The following is a 21,395-nucleotide window of genomic DNA, read 5'->3' on the forward strand; positions in this document are numbered from 1 at the left end:
TCTGCAAATAAAATTTTGTGATCACATGAGGCCTGTGGTTGCCCATATTGCTCCAAATGAATGAGATCATGAGGAAGTTTGGAGTAAAGACCCTTCAGTCACTGATGGCACTTTGCTGTGTCTGTGTGCTGAGAAAATTAGGTGAGGCTGCAGAGGGGCTGGACTGGTACCTTAAACGGTAGTGGGCTGGATGAAGACCATAAATCCTAATCAGAATAGTATTTATTATTATTTATTTAATTTTTATCCCGCCTTTATTATTTTTATAAATAACTCAAGGGGGGGGGCATATGTATTACTCCTTCCTCCTCCTATTTTCATCACAACAACAACCCTATAAGGTGGGTTAGGCTGAGAGAGAGTGACTGGCCCAAGGTCATCCAGCCTGCTTTCATGCCTAAGGCAGGACTAGAACTCACAGTCTCCCAGTTTCTAGCCTGTTGTCTTAACCACTAGACAAAACTGGCTCTCCAGAGGCATTGTAAATAGCTGCTTTTCATGTCTAAGAATTGGGTGAATATGCTCTTAACACGGAGTTGCAGGCTTCTTGAAAAAGGTACTTAGCTTTTGGGGGTTAATCAGTGCCCTTTACTTGCTCCAATTCTGCCACAGATTGAACATCAGTTTAAATCTTAGTGTTTATTTGTCCAATCATTTTGAACTATACGCTGGATTGCTCATTCTGATGCCTCTGTGCTTTTGATTGATTGGCTAGATTTATATCCAACCTTTCATTCAGCACCTCAAGATGGCAGCCACAGTACTCTCATTTTTCCTCACAACCACCACCCTGTGAGGTAGGTTGAGCTGAGAGAGGAGGGCTGGCCCAAAGTCACCCCATGAGCCTCCATGCCTGAAGATGCTCTTGAAGCTGGGTCTCCCAGGGCCAATCCAGCCCCTTCACCACTACATAGCTGCTCCATTATCTTGCTGTACTCTGCAGTGCCATATTTTGGGACTTGGGCATATTGTAAGCAGTTATCTCGATACTACAGCATGAAGTGCGGATGACAATATTTTTATAAATAAAAAAAGAGTGAAAGGCTTTCTTTGCATTTTGGAGCCTTTCCCAATCTCTTCGTTTCTCCCCCACCCCACCCTCCTCCGCGCCCCCGAATAAAACTTTCGCAAAAAGAGCGCCTCCTTCTCGTTGCTGGCACCCGCTCGGAAAGTGGGCCTCTAGCGCCTTCTCCTCGCTTACCTGGCAGGTTAGGCCCCGCGTCTCCTCACTCGGAGGCCTGGCGGGGAAGGAAGGCGCCCGAATTGGGCAACCGACCCTTCAGTGCGGAGCTCACTCTGCGGGGGAGCCGAGCGCGCAGGCACGAGGCGGAGGCTGGCGCAGGCGGCTCCAGGCAGAAGTTCCCCTCCCACTCGCTCGCACATGCTGCCGAGCCGCCACCGCCGCCAGCTGGAAGAGCCGCGCATTCTCGGCCGCTGACCTTCCACTTAGTCCGCAGGCTGCCCCCGGCAAGTCACCTTCGCTTGCGGCGGGCAAGGCATGCCCCTGCCCTCCTTGGCGGCCGTTTCCGCCCGGACGCTTAGCAGGGAGGTCGACCATGAACCCTCAATGCGCCCGGTGTGGCAAAGTCGTCTACCCGACCGAGAAAGTCAACTGCCTGGATAAGGTGCGCGCGCGCCAGGTGGCCGGGCCGGCTGCGGCGGGGGGCGAGGGGTGGCCGGGGAGGGTGGAAGGGGACCCGGCGGGCATGCGGGGGGGGATGGGCGAGGAACCGCTTCGGGGTTGCTTCATTCCCCTCCCTGCCCTCGGTCTCCGGCGTCGTCTTCAGATTTTACCTGCGTGCAGAAGTAGGACTCCAAACTGGGACATTTTAGAGGCCCTCGTTTCTTTTTGCGGGGAAGCGTTTGGGATTCTTTGCGGGGGTGGGGTTGAACTTGAAGGAAAAGGAATGTCATCTGCAGTTAGATTCTGTGCGGGGGCTGGCAAGAGCCTTTCCTACCGGACACCTGTCACCTGTCTTGGATAACAACTCCCATCACTCCCATTTCATCTCTTCCCCTCCCTCCCCCTGCCCCTCCAGAATGACAGCCGGGCAGTTTACGCGCGGGCAAAAGTGTTGATTTCGAGCTCCCCAAGAGGACCGGAGTGTGAGGAGGGTAGAGGCGGTCCAGCCTCGTTGCGCGGCGGTTCCGGGAAGGGCTGATGGATAGAGAGAAATGCGTGTGCTCCTTTCGAGCCGGGCGCCTCGCGGGGAGGACCGTGGCTGAACAGCCCTACGCGGGCTCGGCTTCTCCCCTGCCGGTGGGGACTGGGTGGCGGCGGTGGCGGGGATGAGCGGAAGCGCTGAAGGCGGCAGGGCGAGCCGGAGAGCTACAGTAGTCGCCCGGGCAGCCGCTGCGCCTCCTCCCCCACCTGGCATCGCAGCGGCCCTGGCTTCAATAATGAACTTGTCACCCTGCGGCTGACGCATTGCTCGCCGAGCCTGCTGCCCGAGGGAGGAGGCGAGGACTGTAACGAGCTTGATCTTCCCTGTCAGGTTCCAAAGGGGGTCCGTTCGGCCCCTCATCCCCCAAGCCTGTTCGTGTGCATTGGCTTCGAGGGAGTGAGAGACAAGGCCTCTCCCCCTTCCCCCATATGGACGCTGAGGGGCTGCCCCCCTTCGACCTCCCCAAGTCCTAAAGGTGAGTCCCTCATCTGGGACTCGGAGCTGTCTCCTCGCCTCCGGCGCTGCAATGCAGAAGGGGCTTCTCCGGCGGCAGCTGTTACGCAACGGCCGCCCGCCCGCCCGCCCGCTTCTGTAGGCAAAGACTCGGGAGGGGGCGAGGCGTACATCAGCCTCCCGTGCCTGCCCTTCTCGGCGAAATTATTTCTCTCTCGCCCCGTTGGGGATCACAAAAGCGCGATTGTCTGAAGGAGACCGCAAATAGTGAGGTTGTGACAAAAATGCCTCCGCCCCCCAGGAGGAGGAATTAACAGATTTTTGGTCGACTAGGATGGGTTTCTGTGAATACACAGACAAGTGGGTGGTGTTTATGCTTTCAATTTGGGGGATGGGCCCTGAAAAATTATATATTTTAATCTCATGTCCTTCTGTTACTCAAAGTAACTGGAACAGTGAGGGATCAAAATAACCCTATGAAGTCAAACTACAGATACTAAAGATGTGGGGCAGGCTAGAAAAGAAGGGTTTGATGCATGAACAGGCCTGCTGATGTGAGGTTTCCTAAATTTTTAGTAAGACATCTGTCACATTGGGCTTGACAAATGTAATAACAAAATGCTCAGTCAGTAGACAGTTTTTAAGAAGGCAGATTAAAGACATGAGAGGCTGGTGGTTAGAAGATGAAGGCATTCTGTTATTTTTGGAGGAGACCTTATATCTCTGGTCACTTTCAAGAAACTGTACATGGACTTTTGTAAGCAAAGGAGACACTAGTATTTGGGTCAATTTAATCCCTACCTTCACAAAGTGTTTTCCTCCTTTCTCTATATGTATGTTGGAGGGAGAAAACAGGGAGCCAATGAAAAAGCAAGGGAGCCAGGATTGTCTGCTGGAAGTAAAATATCAGATTTATTCCATTATAACTTTGTTGACTTCAACCCCCCATTGCTTCAAATACTTGAGGGTGGCTTACAACATTATCACAAGCTATGTCAATTGTGGCATGAATGAAAATGCTCCAGAAGAATGAGTGGCATTTGTAAGTTGAGCAGGTTTTGACTTAAGCAATGAAGTAAATTCTCTGCAGCTGCAGTACTATCAGGGAGGACTTCCAGCAGAATAAGCAGGAGAGCCCTTAAGTGGAATAGGGCTGTTTACCACATTTTGAAGTAATATATTAAAGGGCCTACTTTGTAAGACCATTGAGTCTTCCAAAGTTTAAAATTACTCAAGTCTATCACTGAAAGCTAGTAGATGTTAAAAGGAGCCCCTCCATTCATTGCATAAATAGCATATGTTGGCAGTGATACCACTTATAACAATACAAATTTTCTTTCAGTACTGGCACAAGGGATGTTTCCATTGTGAGGTCTGCAAAATGGCTCTAAATATGAACAACTACAAAGGATATGAGAAGAAGCCTTACTGCAATGCGTAAGTGTCAAAAACGTTAACTTAAAGAAATAAGGTGGCAGTACCTAGCTGTCTTGGGTGATCTTGAAAAAAAGATAAGCAGGGTCAAACCTGTTACTACTTGCATGGGATACAATCAGGAAATCCCAGTGCTATAGGCTAGATGGAGAAGTAAAAAAATATTCCAGAAAAAGGGCATGGCAAACTACTTCCATACTCAGGGCCGCAACTAGGGTCTGTGTCACCTGGAGCAAACATGGATTCCGCGCCCATTTTGGCGCCCCCCCAGCACTCATTTTGCCACCCCCCAGTGCTCATTTTTTTTTGGCATGAATGAAAATGCTCCAGAAGAATGAGTGGCATTTGTAAATTGAGCAGGTTTTGACTTAAGCACATGCCCTAGTTGCCCCCCATTAGTTGTGACCCTGTCCATACTGTTGCCAAGATCTACATGTATGTGTTAATGAAGTCACCAGCAGTCAAACTTGACTTGATGAAGACCTTACCTTACTTGTACTGACAGGATGGACATTTGCTTTGACAGATATATTATCCAAAGGCAATTTTGTAAATTGTTAGGGTGGATCCCAGTGAAGCTCTTCTGCTAGTATGAAGTCTTTATTGTCCACAGAAAGCATGTTTTTCATTTAAGCAGAAAAACTTTGTGTCAGAACGATTACCTCCAAATCCAGAAGGACTGACTACAGTTTCTACAAGAATTTGCACAAAGTCATTCTTAAGAACTTTTAATGGCCCTATTAAAATGATATGCTTTCTTAATCTCTGAAGAGTACCAATACAGTTTCTACTCATGATTTTGGAACCAACCCTATGAAATTAGTAGATATGTTTTATGTATTTTATGGGAATATATATATATATTTAAAGTGAGTATATCATGGAAAGCCTCAATTGACCTTTCTGCTTTTTGGATAGATAGTAAATATGTTATCAGTAATAATCAATAGTATATTTACGAGAAAGGAGCTTAAAGACAATTAAACAGAATTTTAAACAGAAAAAACTAATTTGCTTTCTATATTGCCATATTGTTAGCAAATCCAGGATACTCTTGCTTAAAGGTAAATTTGGGGGAAAATTAGTTTTCTTTTCAGGTAAACATAGAACTGATACATGTGTGGTGAATGTACTAATTCCATAAACTGTCACTGTGAAATCCATATTTATTATTCTTCACCTTTATTTACAACCACTGATATCAAGCTTGTCACTGATTAGAATCTGGATTTACCTCCTTCTCCATTTTTACTAGTGGAAATGCAGAAGGAATGGAAACTGACATTAGTTTATTGGATACTGATTATTCATTTGAAGAAATAAGTGAAATAGCATTGTAGTTTTTGGAGAGGATAACTGAAAAGGCAGTAACATAGGTTGTATGTTATAGTTCCTTTTGAAAGTTTCATGTGCCTATTTAGAATCTGTCATCAGCTTCAGTTGTGTAGGTTTTTGTCATATTTCCTTAACCATTTGAGGCTTGATCATTCATGTGTGCTGTAGTGATAACAGTTCTACACAAAAATTACTGTTTCATAGTATTTTCTTCTTTGTGGAGAGTATTGGCTTATATATTTTAAATGTGATATTGACTATTATAAAAATGGATTGGATTAGGATCAATAAACAAAAATTGAATCCTAGCGAGCCCCACATGCAATGAAAATTTGGTTTGTGTGAGCAAAAAATGTTGAACACTTTCTTCTGGCTAGGATTGCATACTACTTGAAGAATCAGGAATTGAGGATGCTGATAGTTGTTGGCTTGTACTTTAGGTCATATAACCTCTAGAGTACAAAGTGCTTTTTACTAGCTATGGTAGATGTGCCAGCTATAACTATCCCTAAACAATTCATTACTTAAAAATGTATATTTGCATTTATGTCCCACTTTTTTTTCCTGAGAGTTCAGGTTGGCTTACTTGAAGGTCTCTGCTGAGATTTATCATTTAGTTGTAGATTAATGCTGCTTTTTTCCTCCAGAAGCAAAGGTGGTTTACATAAAGGTCTCTTTGAAGCCATTAGTGGATAGCTAGGACCATTGAATGGAGCAGAGCTTAACACAGCAGAGAAGCTGCGCGCAGAAAAATAATATTATCTTAAATAGCTTTAATGAGCATGTTAGAGAAATACAGGTTATTGATCTTACACACTTAGCCCTCCCAAGCATAAAAAATTACACGCTTAGACAAAGTAGGTTTAAGATAAGCAAAAAGAGTCTTGCTGACTTTATTCTGGGTTCAGTTACATCCATCTTCGGTGGAAAAATGAAGATTCTCCGTTTCTTCTGTTCTTTCCCTAAACTTAATGAACTCTTAGCCCTATAGCTGCTAAGAGCTGCATGGAAGAAAGGGGCAAGCACATGGCTTTAGGCCCAAGATGGAGAGAGAAGCAAAGCATGCTTCTTCCAGATGCTGAAGAAGGAGGAAGAGAGAGAGAGGAAGTGGGAGTGGCAACAAACAGCTACCTCTCACATAGAGTCTGCATCCTAGAGCAACTCATAAATATGCTAACATGAGGCATGCTGATTTGTTAAGATCTCCAACACTCTCCTCATTTTCTTCTCAAGCCTGTGAGGGAGATTGGAGTGAGAGAGTGACAGGCAAAACTTCACCTAGTGAGTTTTGAAGTCAAATGAGGACTTAAACTTGGGTCTCCTTGGTCCAAGTCCAACATCTTAATCACTAGCTTACCCTTACCTTCCAGGTAGCACCATGATAGATTATAGACTTCACTGTGTCACTGCTGTTGCTGTGATGCTTCAGTTCAGAATAGAACTGGTAGCTGGAAATAGTACTAGTTCTAGTTAAATATTAGTGCTGGTTTTACCATTTTTGCTACATCAGTTTTCTGTACTATTTGTATATTGTGAATTGCTGTTGCATTATCCTGTAAGCAGTTTTTAAAGTTAAACTGAAGGGAGCATCTATATCTATAAAAACCTTCTTACAACTGAAGTAAATACATAATTATTGTAACTTCTTGACTGTATGGAGAATTAGCTGTATCTCAATCCAAAGGGCTACTATGCAGAGGAACTGGAAACAGCTTCTGTAGAGAAGATGGTAAGACGGTAAGGGGCTTGGAGACTAAATCCTATAAAGAGCAGTTAAAAGAGTTAAGGCAGTTAAAGCAGTTTAGCTTAAAGAAGAGAAGGGAGAGATGTCAGAAGGGATGTCACGGGGAAGAAGTAGATTTACTCTTCTTAGCATCTGAGGGTAAGACAAGAACCAGTGGGTGCAAGCTTTACAGTGAGAGGTCCAAATGTGAACTAAGGAGGAATTTCTTGACTGTGAGAGCTATTAAGCAATGGAACAGCCTGCCTCCTGAAGTTGTGGATGCTCCATCATTGGTATAAGGGTTCCTGCACTGGCCAGGTGGTTCGACTAGAAGGCCTCTTTCAACCCTGTAATTCTACATGATGACGTGAATTGCAATAATTTCTTTAGACACTATATGTACAATAAAGTATCTAATCAATGACACACTATAAACTTCAAAATAATTAATCATAATTGGATCCAATGCAATATATCTGTATCCAACTCAAAATACCTATGCAATCAATTTAGGAGCAATTCTAATATACTGCCCCCATAGATTAAAAATAAGCACTCTCCAGTAATAAATCGTGGATTTTTCCAGTGAACGTTTTATTTCCTTCAGTATAATGTAAATGTGTTTCCCATGAGTAGAAAATGTTGAGTATTAGCCTGGCCCATTGTTAATTGCTGTGAAAAATCTTCCCCAAAAGAACTCCCATAATTTTTGTTATTTTGATTGTATTCATGAAATTGCATACCTTCTTTTTCTTTTTTGCTTTGAGAAGGAATGATGACTTATTATCCCAGAGTTTTGTCCTTATATCCATTGAGTAGTAAACATTTTTAGACTACTTGGAATCTTTCTTTCTAAATATTACTACATATTTGCTGCTGAGAACTTTGAATTTATATGCAGTTCCCCCAGACAACAGTAAACATTAAACCACAGCAAACCCTTGTAAATGCATTTGCTGAGGGATTAGGGAATTAGGCTTATATTTGGCATTCCCCAATTTGTAACTTCCAGACATATTGGGCTGTAACTGGCCCATGCTGATGGGACTGATACAAGCTGTAGTCTACCAGATATGTAGAGCAACGGATTGAGGAAAGCTTGCCCAGAATAAAGTTCCTCAATAGTTTGAGCAGAATTGTACTGGAAAAGCTATTTTCATCTAATGAAGGGCCATTTTACCATGCATGGTAGACTTGTGAAAAAGCAAAAAAACCTGTATTGGGTCCAAATACATAAAATGATACAAAGAATTTTTAGAAAAACAATATTCAGACAAAACCAGAACTTTTCTTATTGGGACTTATGGATAGCCAATTAGATAAGACTTATAGAAGACTGATTTTGTATATGGTAACTGCAGCGAGACTATTATATGCACAAAGATGGAAAAATACTGAAATAACCACAATGGAGGAATGGATTGTGAAGATGGCAGAACTTGTGGAAATGGCGAAATTGACCTTTCTGATCAGGGATAAGACAACAAGTACTTTTATAAAAGACTGGAAAAATTGAATTTGCTGATTAAAAAGGGTTGAATATGGAAAGACAAGAACCATCTTATAATTTTAAAGAGGGAGGAGAGATAATGAATTTGTTTGTAACTGCTGTAAAGAAAATTGGAAGCCGCTTCTTTATATATCCTTTCTTTTTCTTTTCCTGACTAAACTGTCTTTTCTACTTTTCCTTTTACCTTTTACCTTTCTTTCTCTTTTAATTCCACTCTATAGTTTCATGTTTATCCTTTACCTATGTGAAAATCTTTAAATACTGTATATACAGTATATGAAAAGCTATTCCCATCTGAAACCTCTTCCTCTATTCCTACTGAAAGACAAAAGCTATCCATTCAGTATAGTGGCTAAGGTGTTGGATTAGAATTGGGGAAGCCCACTTTCAAGTGTAGCCTTAGCCATGGTAGCTGACGGTGACTTTGGTCTAGTCACTCCCTCTCAGCCCAACTTACATTACGGGGTTGTTGGGAAGAATTGGAGAGGGAGTGCTATATACACTGCCTTGAGATCCTAGAGGACAGATGGATATAAGTCAAACAATCAATAGGCCAATCAAACAAACAAAACAAGTACAGAGTAGAAGCAGGTAGGTTGCATAACTTGGGATTTATGGTCTAGAAATGGCATGTTATCTTAAATGTTACTGTGATGGAAAGGCAAAGCCTTTAGACTCAACCCAAAATGAAAATTTACTGTGAGTATCAAAAAAACACCATGTACATCTAGTTATAAAATAATAGCTTGAAGGCTATTTCAGAAGGAGTAGAATGAAAAAGAAAGGAAGGCAAAGAAATAATGTTACAGGATATTTGATTTTTAGAGATACTTAAAGAATAAAATCAGAGAAAAGCAAAAAATAGAAAGAAGGAAAAAGGAAATAGAATACATTAAAGATCTACAAAATTTTAAAAAAGACGTAAGAATTTAGAAAGTGTTAAAAGAAAAAGGAAGAACATTCAACTAATATTTTAAAAAATAACATTAAATTTGAACAATATAAAGATAATCGTAAAGTTTGGCACTTTAAGGCCTAATATTAAAGTCAAATGTGAGATTGACAAAACCAGCCAAAATGAAAGCTATTAGTCAAAATAGTAAGAAATAACAAGAATTTCTCCTAATCTGAAATAGATTGGTGTTGAAGTATAAGAATAAGAACAAAATGGGCATGGGCAATATGCACCAGCAAGATTACTCTTAGGAAAGTAAGGAAAATTACATTTGTAGGAAAGCAAAATATTAGAATGTCCACTACAAAGGAGATTCTATAAAAATAAATGGCTGGTTGATGATGCCAGTGCTGGTTTCAATGAACTATAGCTGTTTAGGCAAGCAGATATTAGACTGGACAGTCACAAACGTACACAACAGTTGGAGTTGTCAAAGAATGAATGATGATGTGTTATTCTAATTGCATATGACAGGGTGGGGTTAAGGAAAGATTGGGTCCATTGCTCTGTGGTATTAAGGGCTAAGACTTTCTTCTCCATTTCAACATAGGCTGTGCTCTAAAAGTTGAGCATCCTTGCCCTTTTATGCTGAGCCTTGTTTATTTAGGAGTCATGGACAGATAAAATGATAATTCTTCTTGGAAGGATTATCTTCAGACTTCCCCAGAATTTTTCACCTACTATGCATTAAATGCTTTCAGTTTGACAATTGACTAAAATCCACTTTTGCATACTGGATGTGGAACACTTTTATTTAAATCAATTCCTTGTGGTTCCCCAAAGCTCCTTTTGGAACACATGGGATATTAAAATGTTTAACTTAGGGTGTGTGCCCAATATTTCTAGTTTGGTATGCAAAGTGTCTGTTTGCTTTTCAGAAAACAGAGATCCCTTTTGATCCCTGAAAAGGGCAAGTTGCTTTTTTCCAGCTTGTGATTTATTTACTTGCTTTTGTTTTTCATCTAGTTGGTCAAACCAAATCAGGTTGCTTTCCATAGTTTATTTTAAAAAATCTTCCTTTTAATGTTAGAGGAAACTAGAGCTCCTATTGAGGCAACCGGCAGACAGATTGATGGGAATGAATGTTGAATGCATTTCACAACTGGCCTGCTCTTCAGTAAAATAACAACAACAGATGTTTCTTTAGGCATTAAAATATTATCTACTGTCTGAAAAAGTTTTACAATTATTTAGCAAATCATAGGTCAAATGATTAATTTTCACTTAGCAACTTGAATTTCTTAGTGTTTATTTTAAATTGTATAGTTGGATTTGGTTTTAATATTCTTTATACTTTTAAATTTTAAAGACTCTAATTATTGAAGAGAGTAATAATTACTTGCTTGAAGAGTGATTTTGATACATATGTAACTTACATATTTAATACTGAACATTTTACTTATTCATATGGCTGATATGAGCTCTTTAGAAAATTGCTGTTTCAAATGTGAGCGTTTTCAGAAATAGAATCTGAATTACCCAAGGGATGTTTCACTCTTCTGTTCCTGCAAGCAGATGAGATTGTAAAATGTGCATTATTACTCACTGGCTGCTATATTAAGCATAGCCTTAAGGCTTTTCTCCTGGGGGGCCGATATTAACTATGTTAGAAAAAGGTGAGTGGTATTTCTGAATGCTTAAATATCACATTTTGAACAGCATGATCTTCAAACAGGAAACTGACAAATTGAGTCAATATCTCTTGTGAACATGATCCTACTTAAAAATCTGTCCTTATCCTGCACTGAGGGGTGATGCAGAAAGAGTAACAGAGGAATGAAATGAGAAATAATCTCTTCACAATTCCATTTCATCCCATGGAATGCAGGAAACAGCCAGCCTCTGTGAACATCAGCTACTTCAAATTCTGCTAATTTTGTCAGGTTTGTAAATACACCTTTATAGGTTTAATTTCATTTTTGACACATTAACCTAGGCTATTGCAAATCATTCAGTAATAGGGATTCACGTCAAAAGTTGAAATTGAGCATAAACACAACAAATTTCTGCAAAGATGCTTATGTAAAGAAGTCTCATATAGTTCGAAAGTAAATAATTTAATAATTCATGTGCTTAATCTATATAACAAAAGCAAGAATTCAATTTCATTGATGACTGCTTATCATATTTGGCCTGAGGGCAAGTCATCGTTCAAGAGCTTAATATTTCTGATAAAAACCTGAAACCTATAAAATTGGTAAAACCATGACTGGACTCAGTCATATTTAGAGAAGATTTATTGATATCAGTAGACTTAAGTTAGTTTGGAGTTAAGTTAGTTTAAGTTAAGTTAGTTTAAGTTAGAATGGGCCTTAAGAAGCATTGCTAATAACAAGGCAGCAGGAGACGACGGCATCCCAGCTGAACTGTTCAAAATCTTGCAAGATGATGCGGTCAAGGTAATGCACGCTATATGCCAGCAAATGGAAAACACAAGAATGGCCATCAGACTGGAAAAAATCAACTTATATCCCCATACCAAAAAAGGGAAACACTAAAGAATGTTCAAACTATCAAACAGTGGCACTCATTTCACGTGCCAGTAAGGTAATGCTCAAGATCCTGCAAGGTAGACTTCAGCAATTCATGGAGCGAGAATTGCCAGATGTACAAGCTGGGTTTAGGAAAGGCAGAGGAACTAGAGACCAAATTGCCAATATCCGCTGGATAATGGAAAAAGCCAGGGAGTTTCAGAAAAACATCTATTTCTGTTTTATTGACTATTCTAAAGCCTTTGACTGTGTGGACCATAACAAATTGTGGCAAGTTCTTAGTGGTATGGGGATACCAAGTCATCTTGTCTGCCTCCTGAAGAATCTGTATAACGACCAAGTAGCAACAGTAAGAACAGACCACGGAACAACGGACTGGTTTAAGATTGGGAAAGGAGTACGGCAGGGCTGTATACTCTCACCCTACCTATTCAACTTGTACGCAGAACACATCATGCGACATGCTGGGCTTGAGGAATCCAAGGCTGGAATTAAAATCGCTGGAGGAAACATTAACAATCTCAGATATGCAGATGATACCACTTTGATGGCTGAAAGCGAAGAGGAACTGAGGAGCCTTATGATGAAGGTGAAAGAAGAAAGTGCAAAAGCTGGCTTGCAGCTAAACCTGAAAAAAACCAAGATTATGGCAACCAGCTTGATTGATAACTGGCAAATAGAGGGAGAAAACGTGGAGGCAGTGAAAGACTTTGTATTTCTAGGTGCGAAGATTACTGCAGATGCTGACTGCAGTCAGGAAATCAGAAGACGCTTAATCCTTGGGAGAAGAGCAATGACAAATCTCGATAAAATAGTTAAGAGCAGAGACATCACACTGACAACAAAGGCCTGCATAGTTAAAGCAATGGTGTTCCCCGTAGTAACATATGGCTGCGAGAGCTGGACCATAAGGAAGGCTAAGAGAAGGAAGATCGATGCTTTGGAACTGTGGTGTTGGAGGAAAATTCTGAGAGTGCCTTGGACTGCAAGAAGATCAAACCAGTCCATCCTCCAGGAAATAAAGCCAGACTGCTCACTTGAGGGAATGATATTAAACGCAAAACTGAAATACTTTGGCCACATAATGAGAAGACAGGACACCCTGGAGAAGATGCTGATGCTAGGGAGAGTGGAAGGCAAAAGGAAGAGGGGCCGACCAAGGGCAAGATGGATGGATGATATTCTAGAGGTGACGGACTCGTCCCTGGGGGAGCTGGGGGTGTTGACAACCGACAGGAAGCTCTGGCGTGGGCTGGTCCATGAGGTCACGAAGAGTCGGAAGCGACTAAACGAATAAACAACAAAAAGTTAGTTTGACTAAATCTTATAGATGTTGCAGAGATCAGTTTGTAAGTGATTTTAACTATTAAACTAATACATTAATCAAAATGTACCAGACAATGCAAGCTTAGAAAAACAATTTAGTGGTTATGGTTGAGTGAATGAAATGGGTTCCTAAATATCATGAGCGTGGCATAACCTTTGAAATGAATACTTAGCCTGGCAAAGCTATTAGGAGTGATATGTTATCCCAGCAATCTGTGTTTGCTACACTGCAGCCAAGAACCTTTTCATTTCCTCCTTTGAGTTCAATTTCCGTTGTTTTCATAACATAACACACCTTTACTATCCTTTATATGGTTTTAATTCCCCATCCACTTTTAACGTCTGCTTTAGATAGCCATTTCTGGGCTGCAAAACTCCAGATGACTATGAGGGGGCAGCAAAGAAAATGTTTTGTATCTCTTTGCCATCTACTGGTCACCTGGATTTTTGCAACACGGATATGGTAAGCCTAGCTCCAGATCATTCTCCCATTTATCCTTAGATTTTTATTTATTTATTTCAATGTAAAAGGATACAATAATGCTGCAAAGAGAGTGTAAGAAGAAAAAAGCATCACCATCTAGATATTGATTTGGGTTAAATGGAGCTTAACATTAGGTAGATAGGGTTATAAACAAAAACAGTAAGTTAATTATGAAAACCTGTAAAGCAGCAGAAGTAAAATGGTTTAGTGACTGAAACATGGAATTAAGGACAGCTTTTTAGCCCATTGAACTAGGAGGAATGCAGCAAGATGGTAGTAATTATGAAGGCATAATTCCAACATTATTGGAAGGCATAATTCCAAAATCCCAACTTTAGTGTGGGAGAGATTTTTGTTTTTGTTCTGTAACAGTGAAGTACAATAAGGAATCTTCTCATCTCAAAAAGCTCCACAAATGTGCTGTTTATTATTCAGGGATAGAAAAGAAAGAAAAGAAAGCAGATTAGGGTTCTGCTAGATTTCTGCAGATCAAAGATTTTTGATTTCTAGTAGCTAAGCAACACTACTGCAAAAAGACATAATTTCCTTCTTAAAGTTAGGGGGTGAGATGTAACTAGTTTATGTGGGTCTGTCTATGTGAGGCCAGGGATGCACTTCTGTGCAAATTGTGCACAGCATATGAAGGAGGTACCAGTTACAATTAAAAAAAAAAAAGAGGAGTACAATATTAACAACACAGACTCACTGACTTCACACATGGATACTTGGCTGTTGAGACTGATGATGGAGCCTATAACTGTGACCCGACAGGCCTTTGCATAACTTTTGTTATGTATTTATATTAAATAAATTGTGAATATTAACAAAAATGGTTTTGTGGGGCATTACATAGAATTTGGCACAAGGGCACCTTGTATTCTGGCAGCAGCCTGGAATACAAAAGACTCTAAATGTGTTTTAATAATGCCAGGTTCCTCAAGAGTCGGACTGGATGTAATAAATACTGCACTGGAAACCAACTTCTGTTGTTCACAGCGGACTCTGATTTGGTGGTAAACTGATGTCTTTGCTTGTATTTCAGCCAGCAGGAATCTGTAATATTTCCCAGGTTGGTGTTATGTTTCATTACCAGCTTGCATTATTACCCAGATAGGAATTTGGATAAATAGGTGGGAATGAATGAATGAATGAATGAATGAATGAATGAAAGAATCTCTCTCTCTCTCTCTCTCTCTCTCTGTGTGTGTGTGTGTGTGTATAATATATGGAGAAGAATCAGAAAATTGGAATTCTGGAGTGTTGTCTTGTAGTTAAGATACGGGTGGGTTACCACTATGGACACAGTGAATAGAATCCCTAAATATCTGTTTAGACTCCCATTTAGGCCTTTTCTTGGAATGTATATGTAAATTAATCTCAGGCATGTTTGCATTTTTTTTTTTAGACTTCAGTTGCCCACCTGAAAGATAGGGATGTATTGTTAAATTTTTGCCTACTTGGTGTATGCTAGTGATTTTATGGGACTTCTTTCAGTTATTTATACAGTAATGTAACCCAGGCATTTGCTATTATGTCAAATATAATGGAAAACAAAATTCAGCCAGCATTATTAGTGGAGAAATCAGATAGTTAATGGATTGATCATAATCCAAGTTTCAGTTTGTTCACATGTAACAATGGATAGGTATCCTGGATATTCCAAAGAGTGATTGAAAGCACATTTGTGATGCCACTATTAAAAGTCTGTTTTCTTTTAATCAGATCACCTTAAGATCCTCCTGCTTTATATGTTTTCAGTAAATATAATAATCTTATTGTTATTTGTATTACTTTGTAGTTTATTCTTACCAGAATCAATATACAATAAGTACATTGTTGACTGGCTATCTTTTTGGGGTAAACACTTTGAATTTGGTGGTAAAAACTTCTTAAGATTTATGCTAGATCAAAATAGAGTAAGCAGTAACCCAAATGGCTAAGCTAACAGTGTTGATAAGAGAAAATACTGTGTCTGGATTTGTTTCTACTTGGCAACCACTTCTAGATTATTTGCTTGTGTAAAGAAAATAAAGCTTTGATTTTGGGTTTTGATAACTGAATGGTTTGATTTTATAGAAATAATGTTACTAAGGTTTAACTAATGGTAAGAGACTACATCTGTATAAAATGCATTTATATCTGTATTGGAGAAGGTTGGAAGTCACTTTCTTTTTTTGCTTTTTTTGCTTTTATAGTTTTTCTTTTTTCTTTAGTTCTGTATTCTGTCTTATTTATACTCTATATTTTGTATTTTAGCTACACTTTGAAAAATCAATAAAGTTCGTTAAAAAAATAGAGTAAGCAATAGATAGACAGGATTTGAAAATATGGGTTCATGATTCTTAAGTAAAAGATGTCCTGAGAACATTGACACCCTGAGTGATAGGACTGAAAGATGGAAATACAAATTCTGTAATTTCTACCATCTGCTCATATATCTTGGGAAAGAGCCCTTGCCATTTAATGCAATGGCATTAATTTTTTTCTTTAAGCACATGCCTGCATGTGTATCTGCAAGAAGTATGGCCTCAAACCTGATTTTTGCCTGGTAGAGATAAGTGACCATCTTGAACATTCCAAGCTACAGTTTTCTGGGCACCTGATAATTTCCTGAACCTTTTTTTGTGTCATCATGACACTAAAACAAAACAAAACAAAACAGCACGCTGAACTTTTTCTGTAAAAGCCAGTTTTGAAAAATTATAGAGGCCTGGTTTCTTTAAGCTTGTAGTTGTTTGTCATTTAATGTAGCAGAACATAGAATGGTCTATTCACTACATCTGCAAGCTGTGCTGTTTTCTGTACATGTAAATAAAGCCTCTTTTGAGTTATGTCTTTATAAATGAAGTGTCCTTTGAGGTTGACCTTTGGGGATGTCATGGACACATTAGTTTAGTTTTCTGGGCAACAGTACGAAACTCATTTGCCACTGCTTTCTCACAGAAAGTTTTTTCAGCTTCCCAGTCCAGTTTACAACCTGGCTATTCCCTTAGATGATCTCCCTTCTAAGTGTCAACCAAGCCTTACTTCCATATCCAGCAAAGATCAACCAGGTGCTGTCAACTGCTGAGGCATACATAAAGTAACAGTATAACAGTATATTGCAATACTATGGTTTGGTTGTGAATATTTCAGCCTTTGAAACTAAAGTGTGTTCAGTATTTGTTGCTCTGCTTAGTGACCAAAGTATATGGTCACTAATGAAAGCTCCAGAAAAATGACTACAACAAAGACAAGATTGTTAGCTTGCATAAAAAGCCAGACAACAAAAATCTGAGTAAAAATTCTGCTGTTTTGCTGAGAGCCAGCTAACCTTGCTTCCAAGAGAAATCTCTTCAAGGCTGGCAGAACCCTTGCAAAAGTAATGGAAACCAAGATATACGAAGTAAAAATTAAAACAAAACAAAACAAAACCAAACCAGCAGTTTTAAGTTATAATCTCAGATACTTGAAATTAAAAAAAGAAAAGAAAAAGGAACAATGAAGGTAAATCACTAAACCTTTGAAAAAGAGCTTTTTTATGACATCTTAAAGCAGTCTTTTCCAAACTTTTCATTATAATGGACATTATCTACGTTCCCAATGCGGCAACAAGGTACTGTGATTGGCCTTGTTGGCAGGGCATTCTGAGAACTGTCATCTCAACTGATCTGAAAGCACAGGTTGTGGAAGCTCCTTTAATGGACAACAAATTTATCTTGCATATGTTTTCCTAGGAGTACGGTAAAGCAGGGTTCCTCAACCTTGGCAACTCTAAGCTGGCTGGGGAATTCTGGGAGTTGAAGTCCACACAGCTTAGAGTTGCCAAGGCTGAGGAACGCTGCGATAAAGTACTCGTCAAAGTAATACTCAGAGCTATGCAATGATTGGAATGTGATCCTACAAAAGTGCTTTGGAGTGTGCCGAATGCAAATGTGGCAGTTGTTTGCAACTCTTTAAAGAGGGCTCAGAAATTAGGACAAGAAGAATTGATCTCTCTGCTGAAGTCAGTAACTCAGTAAATAGAATGCCCTGGGTTCCTGGAGCTCTGAAGCGACTCTTGTTCCTGGAAATACATTTTAACCGACAAGTGTTATTACCTTGAAAGGAATCTTCTGAATATTTCAAAAACTGAAATGTAGTAGAGTTCATTACTGCTACTGATGTACTTCTTTATTGAAGGCATGAGGCAAATGTTTCCTCTGCCCTGTTGGTCATGGCCTTAGAGGCACTGAGCATCATGACAGTGTGTGAATTGAATCTGAGTCTCCTTGATCTAAGTTCACCTCTGTATTTCATGAAGCTTTATTTTCTCTATCTCTCGATTGCCAGCCTGCCCATCTTTCAATACCCTTTTGTTCTTCAAAAACTTGCAAATTCATAATTACTCTGCTATGCTTGGTTGCTATGTGCCATAATATTAAATATGGATGTTGGTAGCTGTGTGTTGAAAGACTAAGTACTGGTTATTAGCCTGGAAATTTCTTAGTGTTTTCAATCAAGTGCTGTTTTGTTTTATCATTTGGAGATAGGAGGAGAAACAGAGTTGCCACTAGCCTAATCTCTAGGAAGATTGGTACTGGACAAGCGCAGCACCTTGACCAGTAAAACTGGGTTCAGAAATATGAGCCTGTTAGCACTGGGTCCATTATGCTCCACTGCAGTGAGTCTTAGACTTTCAAAGGAATGGAAGAAGGAATGTTTAATTTTCTCTCCTTTTTTCAAATCCTTCAGAGAAGCAGTGTCTATGGGGGTGATGGTGGTATCAGTGGGTCATTCTAACAACAGTACTGTTATATCCTTGTGCCATTAGACCTTCCCCTTTCTTACATGCATCATGACATCACATATACATCTAAACAGAGTGGGCCTGTGGCACAATGGCATGATGCTTTTTTGTCATTTTGACAAAAGCAGCTGGAGCCTACAGATGACAATGCCTCAGACTAATAAGGAATTCCACATTTTGGATTATAATGGAAGATCCATCAGTTATGTTGTCAAATAGAACCATACATTTCTATTTGCATGCATTAAACAAAAATCTTTAGAGTGCCAGAGACAAATTTCAAAGCATTTCATGGGAGCTTAAAAACTAACGTGTGTTATGACGTAAACTTGCATGGCTTATTTCATACTCTACTTAAGTCTGTCCCTTAATATATTTGTTAGTCTTTAAGTAGTATGCTATTTTGCTCCAACAGACTAACATCGTTATTATTATTATTATTCAAATTTTGCTACCGCCCATCTCCAACATACCTTCTCCTATAGAAAAAGTTAAAGTAATTACGTATTCTTGAGCAATGTGACGATGTTATGAGAAGGTACCTGTAAGTAGAATCAAACTCAGTGTAAAGGAGTCATTTTTTAATTTCTAGTTGAAGTCACAAGAATAAACAATTGGCAAGAAAGGTCATAGTAAGGCTATCAACTAACCTCTGAAAATTTTACTAACATTTCATGAATTTCATCAACCAGTCAGCTGCATTTTTTTTCATGTGTTTAGATGAAATGAATAGTAGGCTATATCTATCAAAATTTAATGTATTAGAAATTAAAACTGAGAAATTTTAAAATATTTATTTATTTACTTTGTGGACACCCGAAAGGGTCTCAGGGACTGCTACTCTAAAGTAAGGGTGAATTGAGTATTTTAAAAAAAATATTATATAGATATTTTTAATAATTGCAAAAATTCTTATCAACTTTGTCTTAATAAAGATAGTGTCTGAGAATAGGATTTTATACTTCTAAGTTTTCAGTGATTACATTTTCCACATAGCTGTGCTGGTTTGATGCCAGCTCTGCAGAATAGCCTTAACACTTACCTGGATTAAATTTTAAAGTTACTGCTATCTGTTTTTTGAAAGCAGAAACATCATTAGTAATATGACTATTAAAATAAGAGTACACTGGATGTGCATTATCCTAATGCTGCCAATTATTAAAATATAAATAGAAATATTTGGAAAGAAAATTTTCTGTCTCCTTCTGTAAGCAGAAAACACTGGCAAATGTTTTCTGCTTCTCAAAATAAAATTTGGACAGTCCTCTTTAAACTTGGAAATGCAAGCTGCTACATGAATGCTGGCTTTTATTATATTTGAAAGGCAGAGTTAATAGAATAATTAAATGTCAAACCATGCCAAGAAGGATGTTTTAATGGAATTACTGCCAACAACATTTTGCAAGATACACAGATGTCTTCCATATCTGTGTTCCTTATCTAGTAAATATGTGAAGATGAGTTGGAAATGAAATTTTGTGAAGGGTTATAATGAAGAAGTAGTTAGTGTTTTTTCTTTTAAAGATTTCTTCTTATGTTGTTCTTATAACAATTTTCATACAGAAATACTGACATGAGATTTATTGGTTTAGAGCAGTGTTTTTCAACCTTGGCAACTTTCAGATATGTGGACTACAACCCCCAGAATTCCCCAAATGGTGTGCTGGGTGCAGTGGTTTAGAGCATAAAGACTTTGGTTAGGATCCAGAAAAGGTTGCTGATAAAGTTTGTACGTGGGTGTCTAGGGATTGCCAACTTTTTTCCAGTGGAAGTCCCTTCCCATGGACTAGTCTCCTTGAGGCCTCTCTAACAGAAGAATAAGCCCTTGCAGATACTGGTGAGGGCAGAGTTAATTCTATTCCTTTTCTGAGTTGTCATCTGAGAAGGCTTGCACCTACAATTTCAGTGCCCGTCCTACCTCCTTCTGCACCTAGAGGACGCAAGCCACACCACAGCACAGGAAGCTCCTAGCTTTTAGACAGGAGTGGGGCTGGGTAGCTGCCACTGGGAAGACTGAAAAACCCTCTAGCTGCCAAGTTTTTAGATCCTCAACTGTTAGCGCAAATTATCATTTATAAATCCTAAGAAAATACAGTATATTAAAATAGGACATAGGAAAAATGCATTATGAATATTTTTAATAAACTGATTTGTGCTTTTAACTTTAAGAAAAGTACCACGAATTTTGGGCCTTTGGGGTGCAAAATCTCTACTTGCCAAACCTTAACTGATTAAGCTGGGAATTGGTGCTGGGGGTACATACTATTCCCTTTCTTCACTTCTATTTCCCTATGCATGCTAGTTCTGGATTGCTTCAGAGTCAGTCTCCCATTATTTAAAAATGGGGAACAATGATTTAATTCATATTTATTAAAATTCAAAATGTGATTTTAAATCCTGGAATGGTTTAACAAGTTAGGAATGTTATCTGGAGAACACCAGTCTTTGTCCTAATAATGCTGGCGTGGAGATGGCTTTCATCTCTCTGCTTGGAAGGTGATGACCATGTCTCATGAGCTTTTTCCCCATCCAGAGGCAGGACTTAACATGGCAAGTAGTTCCCTTATACATTTGAGATGTCATTCAGGGTTATTATAACAAGCTAATGTTACTTATTATTGCTGCACCATAATAAGATTACAAATTAAATTCACATTTTGGGTAATATTGATGTTTAAAGTTGAATGTGAATAATAATGGAAATGAAGCAATTGCTGAACTCTGTTGATACGGTTTTAGTAATGAGTTGC

General features: G+C 39.3%; 1 protein-coding gene across 1 annotated transcript in view; it reads left to right on the forward strand.

Moving 5' to 3' along the window:
- Positions 1-1,394: 1,394 nt before the first annotated feature.
- NEBL (nebulette) overlaps positions 1,395-21,395 on the forward strand; it is a 159,306-nt gene continuing 139,305 nt past the window's right edge. Inside the window, exons 1-2 of the mRNA XM_063303539.1 lie at positions 1,395-1,625; positions 3,961-4,055. Of these exons, the coding sequence (XP_063159609.1) occupies positions 1,557-1,625; positions 3,961-4,055 (164 nt within the window). The 5' untranslated portion in view covers positions 1,395-1,556. The remainder of the gene's footprint in view (positions 1,626-3,960; positions 4,056-21,395) is intronic.

Source organism: Candoia aspera, chromosome 4 (assembly GCF_035149785.1).
Source record: "Candoia aspera isolate rCanAsp1 chromosome 4, rCanAsp1.hap2, whole genome shotgun sequence".
Lineage (NCBI taxonomy): Eukaryota > Metazoa > Chordata > Lepidosauria > Squamata > Boidae > Candoia > Candoia aspera.